Source organism: Schistocerca americana, chromosome X, assembly GCF_021461395.2.
Source record: "Schistocerca americana isolate TAMUIC-IGC-003095 chromosome X, iqSchAmer2.1, whole genome shotgun sequence".
Classification (NCBI taxonomy): domain Eukaryota; kingdom Metazoa; phylum Arthropoda; class Insecta; order Orthoptera; family Acrididae; genus Schistocerca; species Schistocerca americana.
The window spans coordinates 219,774,096-219,790,119 of record NC_060130.1 but is presented as its reverse complement, the minus strand read 5'-3'; the positions used below and the strand labels follow the sequence as shown (position 1 = coordinate 219,790,119).

The following is a 16,024-nucleotide window of genomic DNA, read 5'->3' as shown; positions in this document are numbered from 1 at the left end:
GAGACAGCCACACTCAAACCAAACTCCGCGCCGTCATGACGTCACACACGACAACACCCTCACGTCACGGGTCAAAGCCTACGCGTGGGATCGGACGCTTCTGTCGACCCGTAAAAAAAGCCCTCACTGTGTCTGCAGCATACTACTGTTGGTTACTACTACCATATTCAATCCATAGTAATGAAAATACACAGCTGCAAGTTGTCACATATATTGACAAGGGCAATGGGGTATCTTAAGGCATATCTATAAGATAAGTAACACCCGGTCTCCATCTATAACACAGTGAATGCAAGAACAAAAATAAAAACTAGTTCTAACAATAAACTTTATACTCATGGGAGCCAATCAATTATGTACTGTTGTTAGTTTATAAACATTTTCAGTACATCATGTCTTGCATCTCTAAAATATCGAAGAAAAGACATTTTAACACCAAAGCTGCTGTTTAATTATTGGCTGAGTAGTTTCCAGCTTTGCCCATTTTCACAAGCTGCCTATTACAGGGAACAAAATTTGTTATGAGTGGAGACGTAGAACATGGCTGACAATAATAATAATATCAATGATAAAATTGTTTGTACGGCAACTATTTACGTATTTGCATTTATGATATGGTTGGTGTGGCCAGTTCTATTTATGTCATCGCGCTTAGATGTACTGTATCTCGTATTTCCAGTAAAAGATGTCACAGCTGTAGTTGTACCTTACACTATTATTTTAACGTATGTGCATAATATACATTTTTCTTACCAAGACTAAGCTATCTGTGCACCATTCAATCTTTTGACCAACTTTGTTGTATGGGAGCAAAAGCTGGGTGGATTCAGGTTACCTTATCAACAAGGTTGAGGTTACGGATATGAAAGTAGCTAGGATGATTGCAGGTACTAGTAGAGGGGAACAATGGCAGGAGGGTGTCCACAATGAGGAAATCAAAGAAAAACTGGGAATGAACTCTATAGATGTAGCAGTCAGGGCGAACAGGCTTAGATGGTGGGGTCATGTTACACGCATGGGAGAAGCAAGGTTACCCAAGAGACTCATGGGTTCAGCTGTAGAGGGTAGGAGGAGTCGGGGCAGACCAAGGAGAAGGTACCTGGATTCGGTTAAGAATGATTTTGAAGTAATAGGTTTAACATCAGAAGAGGCACCAATGTTAGCACTGAATAGGGGATCATGGAGGAATTTTATAAGGGGGCTATGCTCCAGACTGAACACTGAAAGGCATAATCAGTCTTAAATGGTGATGTTGATGATGTGGTATCTTCATTATATAGCACGGTGTGCGTCACATGACAACAACATTGTATATGCAATGGAGAATTTGTTCTTACTGGAAAAAAGGAAGGAAGATTGGGTTTAACATCTTACTGACATTGACATTATTAGAGATGGAGCACAAACTCTGATTGTGTCAAGGATGGGGAAGGAAATCAGACATACCCATTAAAAAGAACCATTGCTGCATTTGCCTGGACTAACTTAGGGAAATCATGGAAAACCTAAACCTGGTGGCCAGATGTGGGTTTGAACTGTCATCCTCCTGAGTGAGAGTCCAGTGTGCTACCCACTGTCCCACCTTGCTTGGTGTTGCTTTTACTTGACTACACTGTGTGTTGCACTTACTCATTTATCATAAGTGTTATTGCAATTTTGACAGATGTTGATGCAAAGAATTATAAGGTCTTATATAGTCCTAATCTCAGATACTTTCAATTTGCTTCACTGAGTATGTGCTATGTGAGGCACAGTGTTCCATCACATCATAGTGCTCCAATAAATTTTCATTTCCTTTTCAGCACAGTTTAAGAGGAAACATTGTTTCATTCATATTTCAAAGGAACCAACATACAACAGTATTGTCATGCTGATAAAAATTTTCAGTATATTGTCTGTAGTTTCATGCTAGATAAGCAATTGAGGTAGGATTCAGTGCAATAGCATCTTAATCAGCATATGAATTGACCTCCATCCTACCTTAATCATTCACTAAATATGAGACTGCAAACTATGCACCAAAAATTTTAACCAGATAGTAATTCTGTTGTATGTGGATTCCACTAAAATATGAATAGAACAATACATTTCCACTTAAATAGTACTGAAAAAGAAATGAAAATTTAATGTACTACTGTGATGTGACAGAACACAGTCTCTTTCACTGAACACAGTCAGTGATATACTACTGTGATGTGATGGAATACTGTCCCTCTCACTGAACATAGTCAGTGATGTTAATAAATCTGTGAAATAAATTGTAATATCTGAGATTAGATAAGACCCCATAATAAAATTCCTTGCACAACATCTGTCAATATTAGGATAACCCTTAAGAGAAGTAAGTCAGCGTGACACACAGTGTAGTCCAGTACAAACACATTCTCTACTGTGTATACAATATTGATGCCACATGGAGTACATCGTGCTGGATAATGAAGGTACCACAATAAAGAAACATATACATCACATATGTTAACATAATACTGTAAGATGTAACTACATCTGTAATATCTTTTAATGTAGATATGAGATACATGAGGACAAATAGAACCACCCATTCCAACCATATCCTAAATATAACCATTTTATCACTGATACTTTTATTACCCACATTCTACACCTTCACTGACTAATTTTGTTCTCTATAATAGGCACCTTGCGAAAATGGGCTAAGTCAAACTAGTTAGCCAACAAATAAACAGCAGCTTTGGTATTAAAATGTCATGTCTTCAGTTATTGTTTTACTTTCAATGTCACATTTCTTTTCAAAATAATGTTAACCATCTGCATACTTCACTTCATTCTTGGGTGTACTCATTCTCATTAAATTAAATGTGGAAGACTACAGGTTGGAAGAAATGCAGAAAACTGCCTACATATAACAAGAAGCAAGTAAGTAAAGAACTGCTGCTAATTCGTTCATTTAATATAACAAATATAGTTCATCATGGGAAGGTTTGTGTTGACATATGTGGTTTTCACGTCATTTCTATTAAATCACGTTTTATATACTGGCATTTAGTATGTGGTAATTCGAATGAAAGCCGGCACCAAAGAACATAACATACACTAATATGTTTATACAATGTTAGAAAATAATTTGCAGTGAGGTTTAATAACCTAAACTGTTACGAAACTAAATGCTGAGGTTGTTCAACACGTACTAACCTTTTTTGAAAATATATTCTGGAGTGAAAATCCCATTGTCGCCACTAAGGCGCTGATCAGACCAATAAGATCAAATGACATTTCCGTTACTGTCGCAATGGCAACACCCAAAATAATTGGCACAAGTGAAATGTACACCTGTGGAAAGAAGCAGGTGTTAAAAATGGAAAAGCATAACGCAATATCGTTATTCCGAAAATTATTTCCTTTTACATACTTTGAGTGTTTGTTTCTCCCCAATTATTAGTCTTGAAAAAATTACTGTGAAGAGCGGCATCGTAGCTTTCACTGGAAAGAAGTAAAACAATTACATGCGATAGAACAGCTGCAACAATAACCTGCCAACAATATTGTTCAATTGCTCCACGGCAATCACCTGTGTGCGCGTAGGAAACTGGTACTTTCCATATACTGATGTGTGAAGACACAGAGGCGAAAAACTTTCCTAATGCGAGGGGAATTATGATTTTTAGGTAGTAACTTCTGCTGATGTCAACAAATTTCCTGACGCCCGACATATTGAAGAAAGGCCCGGAATATAACGTAATAGATAATAACTGCACCATCGTTACAGTCATTGGATATGGAAAATCATTCAACAACATCTTACCGATCACATTATTACTCGAACTCACAAGATACCACAACAAACACAGCACCACAACACGAACAGCAGACTTCACCTGCCTCCCATCAGCCATGCTACCACCACGCTTCACTCAAACTGCTGCCATATGATCTCTGTTCAGCTTAGTCAAAGATATTAAATATTTTCCAACTAATTAGCTTCTTTGTAACATTGTTGCAGCCTATGTTCTAGTTGCAACAGAAAATTATTTCTGTTATGTGTTTCATGCAGTAACATTGCTTTAGGGTATAAGAGTTTCACACGGGACAAATGTGCGTGGGTCTGTTTTCTACAACTGTCAAAGCAAGGCATAGTACAATGAAGCCTCCGTAAAACTACAGTTAGACTGCGGTATGACATTTACCGATACAACGCTAAGCCCGGGTACAGCGATAATTTTATCTGGTCCCGGTTGATATCCTATACGTACTGTGTTAATTACCCCTCATTACAATGATCAAGTAATTTCAGTATCGCCTTGTTGGAACGAAGAGAAAGTTTCGGGGATCTTACTATTTCTGCTTCTAAAAGACTCTGATCATGGCGATTAGCAGGAAAAGTGCCGTTACTTCGGTTTTCGGGATTTTTTTTTTATAACGGTAGTTGCTGTGCTCTCCAACAGGCTGCGCAACGGTCGCTTGTGGTTGGCTGAAGTACGCTTCTAACAGGGCGGCTCTTAAGACACGTTTAGAATTATTGTGGTGTTTGGTTGTGTTTCGTGATGTTAAAGAACTTTTTATCAAAAAATAACAGCGGAGTAATATTTACGTGTGTGTTGGTAGACGTTCTACGCATTTACTGATAATCTGTGTGGTGGATTTAATTATTGGCATCCGACAAAGGAAACTGCATTCCCGGGTGTCGATCAGTATACAAGTCATGCGCAACAGACAGGCACTTTTTTAAACCTCCAAAGACCGCCAGTGATTCTTCTAAATGGGCTAAAGCTATTCTGAGAAAGGATATTCAATTAAAAAGTAAATAATACATATGTGACAAACATTTCGCTGTTAATTTGCTTGTTAAAATGGACTCAATCGGTATAGAAGGAAACAAGATCGAAAAACTGAGAAAAAGATATAATTTAAAGCCATGGTCGGTACCTCACATTTTTCCAAATTTTCCAGGCTATTTAACAACCCACTTGAAAGCACGCAAATCTAATGCCAGAAAAATTATCGACAGTCTCAAGTGCAACGACAAAAGTCTTAAAAGAATGTTACGGAGAACACAGAATTAGATCAGGTTGCCCTCCATGGGATGGGTGCACACAACGACTGTGGTTATATTGGGTTAGATAGAGCAGCAATCAGTCGTAGAATTAAGTTGCTTTAATATGACATTTATAGTCACAATGCAGATCAGATTTCGACCTATGTCAGGTCATTATCAATGCAGTGGGGAATTGTAGCAGTTGTTTGTGCTAAAGTGAATGCTTACACATGGTTGAACTGGGTAAGCATTCACTTTAGCACGAACAACTGCTACAATTCCGCGTTGCATTGATAATGACCTGACACAGGTCGAAATCTGATCTGCTTTGTGACTATAACTATCATATTAAAGCAACTTAATTCTACGACTGATTGCTGCTCTATCTAACCCAACAGATCCAGATATTGAAAGAGGGGGTGAGAGTAATTTTGTTAGAAAAGAAAGTTTCTCCTGTAACACGAACCAAGTCCTGTGCATGTAGTACATCGAATTTCCTGAGTAAAACACAGAAATTAGTCATAGACACGATGCTTAAGAAGTGCTAAATGACCCCAACTGGTATTTGATATAGTGATGAGTTTATTCCGTGAAGCTTGCTTCTCAAAATTAAATCACCTGAGGGCTACAGGCACTGTCAAAGGTACGACTGCATGCTGAGGATCTTCTAAGAAAGCTCTGAAAGGGACTTAAATGCTCCTACAGCGTCAACGCACATGCCATAAATGCTATTAGAGAAGTATTTAAAAACGAACAGGACGAAAATAAACGTTTAGGCGCTATAATTTTCGATGAAATTAAATTAGGGGACGAAATTCGGTTTAATTTCTCCTCACTCAAAGTGGATGGCGTAGTAGAATTAGGTGATTTAACTCCAGAGGAAATAAAAAAACACTTCGGCTAGCCGTGTTTTGGTATTCATGTTTATTCCTCTCCTTTATAGCTGGATCCAACTGGTTGCTGTTTATGGGGGAAAATGCAATTTGTGGCGATATCCTAGCTAAAATATTGATAAGATAATCTTATAGCTGGAACAAGCTGGAGCAAGAGTGATAGGTTTCACAAGTGATGGAAGTCAACAAATAAAAAGGCTTAGATTAATCCAGGAATTACCAGCAAACAAGGAAATGCGAAATGTAGTACCAAAATTCACTAACCAGTACAGAATACTTTAGGCCTAATCAGACTATGTAAGTGTATTAAAATGTATAAGGAACTATTTTCCGATAAAAGTACGTTGCTGTACAAAAATCAAGAAATAGATTTTAATTCAGTAGACAGGTGTATGCTTTGGACTCGTTCTATGAATTTGCAGGCCTTATAGAGGTTGTCCAAAATTGACTTACTCTCATATAGACCCTACATCTTTCCAAAGAGTGAATGCAAAGTCGGTTTTTCAATTATTCAGCAATTCAACTGCAACTCCAATTAAATTTTTTTGCAGAACTAGTCCCGAGAATATCAGCTGCAGTGAAAACATGGAAATACTCATGAGAGATGTGAATAATGTATCAGATGCGTTCAACTCTAGGATCCCAAGTAACTCACTTTACAAAGATTCCCCTTGATACAAAATATTAATTGACTTTTACGAAACCGTTTGCTCAGAAAACAATACATTTTCCACAAACAGAACAATGGAATCTCTCAGAGTCATGCTAAAGAGTACATTGGAAGTTTCTTAATATTTATAGTTCACGGGTTTTAAATAAGTACTGACGGGATAAACCAGTCAAGACCCTCTGTAATATCATTTTGAAATTCTGAAGTCCATAAGTTGTGACGACCATCCATCAGCTGTAGATTTTCTGCAATTACATATGTTACAGTGCATGTATGTCCCTGTTAAGATGGTTATATCTGCATCCCAGCACAGTGAACCGAATTCAGAGCCACTTCTTACATCATTTCTTAATCAGATGCGTTTATGTGCTAAGGAAATAGATGTACAAAACAAATGGATTGACTTATCTGCTGAGAATAAATTAAGGACAAAATGGTGATAGGGGACTGGGAGAATGATCTTCCTATTCTGTATAAAGACAACATTCCAAAACAATGTTTATTTTATTACATACTGGGTTGTTGTTGTTGTTGTTGTTGTCTTCAATCCTGGGACTGGTTTGATGCAGCTCTCCATGCTACTCTATCGTGTGCAAGCTTCTTCATCTCCCAGTACTTACTGCAACCTACATCCTTCTGAACCTGCTTAGTGTATTCATCTCTTGGTCTCTCTCTACGATTTTTACCCTCCGCGCTGCCCTCCAATGCTAAATTTGTGATCCCTTGATGCCTCAGAACATGTCCTACCAACCGGTCCCTTCTTCTCGTCAAGTTGTGCCACAAACTCCTCTTCTCCCCAATTCTATTCAATACCTCCTCATTAGTTATGTGATCTACCCACCTAATCTTCAGCATTCTTCTGTAGCACATACTGGGTTACACTGTCAAAAAGCTTAATAAACAGAGCAGCTGTGTGGAGTTAGTAAAATACTGTCTGACACAATATCTGCAACCTTCACTACTATAAAGGACTTTGGCTCATTAATGGCCTTTCTTATTTGACTTACCCATCCTAAAGTGTTTTCAACATTCTTTTATGGGTTGAAGTGGTTCTAGAAAAGAAACTGTCTTCTGTCTCAAGTATATGGGGTGATATATTTTATGAGTTTTAAGACAGCACTGAAGAAATTTTTTTTTAGAAACAGATGATTTAGAATGCTGTGAGGAACATAAACTTGACATTGTAATAAATTAATTTTCCATTTCATGAAGTGCCGCTTTTTCTTTTGCACGAAAGAAATCGGCAAAGAGCTCTTGTCAGAGAAGACTGCAGAATCACCATGCAAGCTTTCCAATGTTTCCAACAACTAACACCTACAAATTAAATGAGTGAGTTTATATTATCTTTCATCTTCTATGTTTTAATTTGTATTATTCATTAGTATGTGCCTCCATTGATGATTATTTGTGTGTTAAGCTGCATTTCAGTCTTTGTCAGTATATTTTATTTGCTTATTATATATGACGAAATGTTTCATAATTGCGTCAAAGGGCGTGAAAGTTTTATATTTTCTATATAAAGTGCATAGTTCACTGAAGTTGTCTTAGTCTTTTCAAATGCAGTGTTTTAAAATTTTGTAAGATCCGACCAGTACACATATCATGTACTGAAACGTTCCTCATGCAGCACTAAGCCACGGTAGAGCCACCTAATGACAGGCCCATGGAAACTTGTTGAGTGCCTGCACTTCTGCTTCTAGAAACTATGCTCTGACCACTACTGTACATATAGTTTCTTAAACCTCTCGACCTTCAGCGCCATATTACTAATTGTGCCGCTGGTAAGCAGATGCCGCTGCTGCTGTCGAGCTGTGCTGAGTGACAAATAGAAAGAGTCATAGAGCTCCTGTGTTTGAACCAGTGGTCACTGTTGTAGTCTGTACATTGTTGAGCTTGCGTTGCAGGCAGAAATATTGTGTTGGGCGCAAACACTGTTTATTTCTGTGCTTTTTGCAATCCTGCATCGTCTATCACTTGGCTAAGACATGCACTGCGCTTGAAAAATCTTGTGACCTGGTACCTATCACCTAATTTTCCCTGCAAGATCTGGTCCACACTTCTTTCATGGCTACTACCTAACAGCAAAACTTTCCTCCTACTTCCTACTCTTATTGAAGCAGTTGGAAGTCTGCTGAGTATTAACTATACTTACATCTACCAAAGCCTCTTTCTTTGTTAACTGAGGTAGCAAGGCTACTCTGTTGTTTCTGCCAATGATAAAACTGTCAGATATTGCTCTCTTTCTGTGGCCCCTGTTCCTTGCTACCATTTCCCACATATGTTTACTCTTCTCTCCCTCTCTCTCGTTAACCTCATGAGATCCTCCATAGCACTGTCAGTTTAGCCTTAAGGGCTCAAATCTTCCCTTCCTGTTGAGCTGTTTTCCTACTGCTTGAACATACTGGGCAGTACCTGTGAAGACATCGTTATTTGTGATAGATATATATTTATCTTGTTTTTTCCCTTTTTTCCGTCTGTTCATATATCTTTGATGTTGTAGCGCATTTTTCGTTTGCCCTGTAATATAGATATAAAAGTTGTTTTCTAGCTGTAATATGTAACTGGAAATTATTTCTTTTTTGTAAGTAGATAAATATGTTTAGAGTTTATTGATTTTTTATTTATCGTTTACTGTAATAAGTTTGGTAGAAAATAGTTGTGTAAAGATATATGTAATTTACTTTGATGTTGTATAAACCGTGGGCGAGAGTATTAAGAGAGAGCAATATCGATAGTCGATCCAACAAAAAGGGGTGTGCTGTTGGGTAGCTAGAGAGGCGGATACATGTTTTAATGTGGCAGCCATGACTTTTACGAGCTGGTAAAGATTGAGTTTAGTGGCAAGCGATGTACGTTTTTTAATGACTGTTTTGTACCAGGACGTGATATGATAATAGTGAGTGTAGAAACTGGGCGAAGTAAATACTGAGACTGTGCCGTGAGACGAAGTAATTATGACAATGCAACCGAGAATGGACGGTACTGTAGCTCTGTGTCTGTGAATTGAACTGCGGTTGTATTTTGACTGTGTTTTCGTACGCTCAAGTACTGTGAACTTACGTATTTATTCGCGTTTCGATGAACTACCGGACGCCTATAATCAGTAACAGTCGTTCTGAACTTATGCGAACTGTCTATTGTGTGTGAGTACATTCCCGCCCTGGACGGTTTTTCTCGATCGCGGCACTCATAATACGAATTGGCTTTCTACAGAATTCGCGGTCGGCAAGTCTTACAAACTGTGTGTGGCATAAGTAAACTTAAATTGTGTGCACCAGAAACATTAAAACTCTGCACATACGGACATCTGTAACAACAATTACATCGACCTTCCTGTGGCCTGCAAAACGCCACTGTAATCAGATTTGCAGCTTAATGAATACCATCGCTCGCCTGATTACGAGGAAAAATCATCAGCTGCAATCACACGATCGTGGTAACAGATCTCAGCGTTTCACCAGGACCAGCCAGCTGCTGTCGATGTCGCGACCATCGTCACAACACACAAGATAAGATTTAGAAGCAGCGCTCTCCTCTCTGAGACTCAAAATTATTGCAAACAATTTTAATTTGTAATTTCTTTTCCTTTTGGCTGACATTCACATAACGTTTGTCTTCTTTAGAATAAAAGTGTTCTCCACGAAGTGGTGTGTTCTATGTAGACATTGTTGACTTTCTGTAGCAGTAGCCATTTCCCTTTTAATTATTTCCATTTTTTTTCTTTTTACATTTTAAATCCGCTGCCGCTGCATGTATATTTTTTATAACTTTAGGAGGGTATGTGTCTAAATTCGTGTGCCGTAACATTTACCAGAAGTATTGTAATGTTTTGCTACTTGAACAAGGGCGCCCACCATTAATTTCTTAAACGTCGACCAATGACAGTGAAGCTCGCTTGCTATTGGTGCTAACATTCTATAGTGGGTAATTCAAAGGTGGGTAGCTGTCAAACCACACGGGTTGTGATTACTTTGAATGAGAGTCGTGTAAAATTGTGGGTTCATCACTCAACTTTGCTATTCTTTTGTTTATTGATGTTAGAAGCAATTTTTTTGGTCAATGTCATTAAATATTATTTAATATGGTTATTCTATGCTAAACTGGGATAAATGCACAGTCAGATATTGTGTTGGGAAGTAAAATTTGGAGAAACGTCTATTTACACTCCTGGAAATTGAAATAAGAACACCGTGAATTCATTGTCCCAGGAAGGGGAAACTTTATTGACACATTCCTGTGGTCAGATACATCACATGATCACACTGACAGAACCACAGGCACATAGACACAGGCAACAGAGCATGCACAATGTCGGCACTAGTACAGTGTATATCCACCTTTCGCAGCAATGCAGGCTGCTATTCTCCCATGGAGACGATCGTAGAGATGCTGGATGTAGTCCTGTGGAACGGCTTGCCATGCCGTTTCCACCTGGCGCCTCAGTTGGACCAGCGTTCGTGCTGGACGTGCAGACCGCGTGAGACGACACTTCATCCAGTCCCAAACATGCTCAATGGGGGGACAGATCCGGAGATCTTGCTGGCCAGGGTAGTTGACTTACACCTTCTAGAGCACGTTGGGTGGCACGGGATACATGCGGACGTGCATTGTCCTGTTGGAACAGCAAGTTCCCTTGCCGGTCTAGGAATGGTAGAACGATGGGTTCGATGACGGTTTGGATGTACCGTGCACTATTCAGTGTCCCCTCGACGATCACCAGTGGTGTACGGCCAGTGTAGGAGATCGCTCCCCACACCATGATGCCGGGTGTTGGCCCTGTGTGCCTCGGTCGTATGCAGTCCTGATTGTGGCGCTCACCTGCACGGCGCCAAACACGCATACGACCATCATTGGCACCAAGGCAGAAGCGACTCTCATCGCTGAAGACGACACGTCTCCATTCGTCCCTCCATTCACGCCTGTCGCGACACCACTGGAGGCGGGCTGCACGATGTTGGGGCGTGAGCAGAAGACGGCCTAACGGTGTGCGGGACCATAGCCCAGCTTCATGGAGACGGTTGCGAATGGTCCTCGCCGATACCCCAGGAGCAACAGTGTCCCTAATTTGCTGGGAAGTGGCGGTGCGGTCCCCTACGGCACTGCGTAGGATCCTACGGTCTTGGCGTGCATCCGTGCGTCGCTGCGGTCCGGTCCCAGGTCGACGGGCACGTGCACCTTCCGCCGACCACTGGCGACAACATCGATGTACTGTGGAGACCTCACGCCCCACGTGTTGAGCAATTCGGCGGTACGTCCACCCGGCCTCCCGCATGCCCACTATACGCCCTCGCTCAAAGTCCGTCAACTGCACATACGGTTCACGTCCACGCTGTCGCGGCATGCTACCAGTGTTAAAGACTGCGATGGAGCTCCGTATGCCACGGCAAACTGGCTGACACTGACGGCGGCGGTGCACAAATGCTGCGCAGCTAGCGCCATTCGACGGCCAACACTGCGGTTGCTGGTGTGTCCGCTGTGCCATGCGTGTGATCATTGCTTGTACAGCCCTCTCGCAGTGTCCGGAGCAAGTATGGTGGTTCTGACACACCGGTGTCAATGTGTTCTTTTTTCCATTTCCAGGAGTGTAGATACGATTTGATTATGACTGCATTAGTTAACACGGTACTTTTCGGGTATTTTGGCGATACTTAGTGACAGGATAGAATCGCAGTCGCCACATACCACAGCAGAGACCCATTTGCTTCTCCGATTCTCATGGCACTACATTCGCCCCAATGTAACCATCTATTACAGCATCTGCATAGAACCCCAGAACTAATCTTCCTATGGCAGCTCAAACACGCCTTGCTCATGGTTGTTTACAACATTTTTACAAAATTTGTCTACACAATAACAGTAATATTCTGTTAACAACAAATCATGAGAGTCACTAAAGTTACATGGAACGCTAATATATGTGTTGCTATTAATATAGCAACGGAATACAGTTGAAATAACGTTAGATTCCAAAACCTGTATACCTGAAAAGTTAGGTGTAAGATCGCATATGCGCGATATGGACTTTAAGCCCTTCGAAAAGAAATAAAAGGTAGATCTTCAAGTCTTTAATTCCCCAAGTAGATATGGCACTGCTAAATATATGTGTAACGAAAACAACCTAAATTCTTCACTTAACCCATTAATACCCAGTGGCAACTAAAGTTGCCAATGAATTTAGAAATTAATGTTGGCAGCAACGATAATGTTGCACGCAATTTAACTGTTGGAAGCAGTTATACATACTTTTCTTTCTTGTTTAAAATGTGAAGTAGCAGTATTCAGTCCACTGTTGTTGTTTCCGACTGTTAGATCTGTTTGTGTGTGTGTGTGTGTGTGTGTGTGTGTGTGTGTGTGTGTTAAAAACCGCTTTGATGAAAAATGTAAGTACACAATAATATATGATTATTTGAAGTTAATTTTCGTTGCTGTCTTGTAATAAATAGTCTAAATTATACATAGCATTTCTTTCGAATTTGTAAATTTGCTTTTAGCATGTTTTATGTTAGAGAAAATATGTTTTTCATCTTTAGTTGCAACTGGTATTTGTCTGTTTGTTACGTGTGACGATAATTTACGGACTGTGGTCGAAACAATAAATTTTCTTGAAGCAGATAGAAACAGAACAATACGATCAATTGGTTTCATCCCTATTTATGAAGTACAAGGTGGAGATACTGATCACGATTCCGATTTATCAGATGAAATCCAAGGAAAATCATGTCATCTTCCTGCAAGTATACTAAGGATATAGTTCAGTATGATGAGAATGAACATGTTGCAAATACAAAGGGAAAGAAGGACATGTGAAGGCAAAATTTTGTAGTGAGTGACAGAAGTGAACGAGAGGAAGAAATTGAGAACTCGACAGACATTCAAGCTACTCTTCCTGCTGCAAATACTGAAGGAAGTCCGCAACCATAGCTGAGTGGACAGTACAATGGCTTGTCATGCCGGGGGGACCCAGGTTTGATTCTGGCTGGGTTGAAGATTTTGTCCACTCAGGGACTAGTTGTTTGTGTTGTCTTCATCATCATCATTTCATCCTCATCAACGCACAAGTAGCCAAGGTGACATCACCTCAAAAGACTTGCACCAGTCAATTGGGTCTACCTGCCCAGAGGGCCTCACTACACGACATTTCATTTCAGTTCACTGAAGGAAATAGGAAGTGACCATCAAGTCAGAATTTTTCAGTGAGTGGAGAAAGTCAAGGGCTAAAACTGGTAGAAGCTGATATTCATGCAGAGATTCCAGCCACACCAGCTGTTATAGATATGAAGGGAAAGAAGAACGGGAGACTAAGTAAAAGTTTTGCAGTGAGGGGGGGGGGGGGGGGGGGTAAGCCAAGGACAAGAAGCAGTTAAGATATCGACGATTTTGCAACAGAAAGGGAATCGTAATCTAAATGTTTCCTACGATGAGCTATGCAACATACTGGGAATAGTGATTCTTTCAGGTTATCATAAAATGCTAACTAAAAGAATGTATTGGCTGGACGAACCTGACTGCAAAGTAGCTTTAGTTTCGAAATCTATGTGGCGAAACAGATTTGAAAAAAATCTTGCGATATAGGCACTTGAATGACAACACAAACATAAATTAACCGCTTGATCCAGACTGTTTTGATGGGTCTCATAAATTTTGAAATAGCTCTAAACTAAGATTTAAATGAGAATTTTTTAATGATTGACTGTTTAAAGACCTTTTTAAAAAATAAAGTAATAATGCATATTAAAAAGAGTTCAAAAAATAAAAATTGTAAAAAAATTGGAAAATTTGTTTCATTTGTTACCTTAAGTGCCCATTGGCAACTTTAGTTGCCATCAGTATTTATGGCTGCGTAAGTTAAATTTAAACTGAAATTGTGTTTTTCATGTAAACCTGCTATAAAATAATAAACTACAAATATTTTTAAGAAGAAAAACCGAACTTAATAATTCTTGACACTAATGGGTTGATACTTACTCAAACATGTTAAATTTGTATGAAAACATCCATCTAACATAAGCAAAAACTGGGCATTAGGATTTTTTTTTTTCGAGAAATACATTGACACAAGGGAAATCTTCAATTGATATAAAAAGTTAATCATCTTTGAGTTCATAGTTACAAAACCACATCTGAAAGCTGGCCATCATACAAAATCCTGCAGTAGTAACACAAGGGAATGTCAAAGTGATTAATACAAACCGTCAAAAATTATTAAAATGGCTTAAAGCTCAATCTGTTCGAAATCTTTGAAACAGTAGTTAGGTACTACATGAAAATTTTATATACGCACTTACTGATAACAAACTGAATAAACTGCAGGAAAAGTATATTCAGAAACTTCAATGTCAGATTTCTGCAAATTTTTTGAGGAATCGATTTCCTCTAGACAGACAATATTACTGTCCCATAGGAAGAGAAAGTATTCAGTACTGATAAACAATTAACTTGTGGAAGAGGAAATGTATACCTGTATAACATAATGAGAGTAACATAAAGAAAAATCATTTTCTATTAGTACAGTATTTGAAAACATCTCAAAAAGCTTTACTAAGGAGATGATTCCATATGCAGAAGACACACTCCTCATCGTTAAAAGTGAATTAGCATTGAGATTAGAAGTTGTTTGAATATAGAACAAACTAATAAAAACTTCGAGAAAACTACTTACACTCAGAAAAATAAAACGATATACATGAGAGTTCATAAAATGCGTAATTAATCAAAATTCTGTAGAAATGTCTACAAAATAATGTCAAAATATGCAATGCAACATTACAAGAGGAAAAACTGAAATAATAAGTGTAAGAAGAAAAAAACAGAAACTTATGTTGTGTAGACATTGAATTCTATTAGTTAAGGTGGCAGGTGTATTAGTAATTAATAACTGAGAGAAATATTGCAGATAACATCTGTTTTGGTTCTTCAGCTGATATGTGACTGATAATTTGACATTTGAGCAACTCTAGTGAGTGGCCAGTATGGCCTCTCTGTTGCTACCTGCAGTTGTCTGCCTCTGTAACATAGGAATTAAACATTCACTTAGCCTGAAGCATTCTTCTTTCTTGTTGTGATCATGCTCATACAGTATGGTGACTTTACAGAGTAAACAAATAGGACTTCAGTTTCAGTTAATTTTATTGAATTTATTACATCATTCAATGAATGTTCGGCCATTGTCTATTTCTCTAGCTGTCCCAGATTGTAGTTTCGTTTATGTTCTATGACCATAGAGTTAACAGACCGTCCCATGATTCCAATACTCCCTTCGCCTAATGCTTGGTACTTGGTGAACCTGTGGAGCAGTGAGTAGGTACCATTTATTTTTTGCTGATCTGAGGTGCACACTGATTTTCTTGATTGGTCTGTATACTATTTTTCTGCTGTGTTTTTGGAATATAAAGCTGATTCCATCTGTTATCATGGACATGTATTGAAGAAGGGCCACTCTTGAGTGAGAAG

At 39.0% G+C, this 16,024-nt stretch overlaps 1 protein-coding gene across 1 annotated transcript in view; it reads right to left on the bottom strand.

Moving 5' to 3' along the window:
* The window catches only part of LOC124555600 (solute carrier family 35 member E1 homolog), a 78,296-nt gene extending 74,416 nt beyond the window's left edge, over positions 1 to 3,880 (bottom strand). The window contains exons 1-3 of the mRNA XM_047129568.1: positions 3,548 to 3,880; positions 3,389 to 3,459; positions 3,172 to 3,309 (exon numbers count right to left, since the gene is read on the bottom strand). Of these exons, the coding sequence (XP_046985524.1) occupies positions 3,172 to 3,309; positions 3,389 to 3,459; positions 3,548 to 3,872 (534 nt within the window). The 5' untranslated portion in view covers positions 3,873 to 3,880. The remainder of the gene's footprint in view (positions 1 to 3,171; positions 3,310 to 3,388; positions 3,460 to 3,547) is intronic.
* Between the last annotated feature and the right edge of the window lie 12,144 nt (positions 3,881 to 16,024).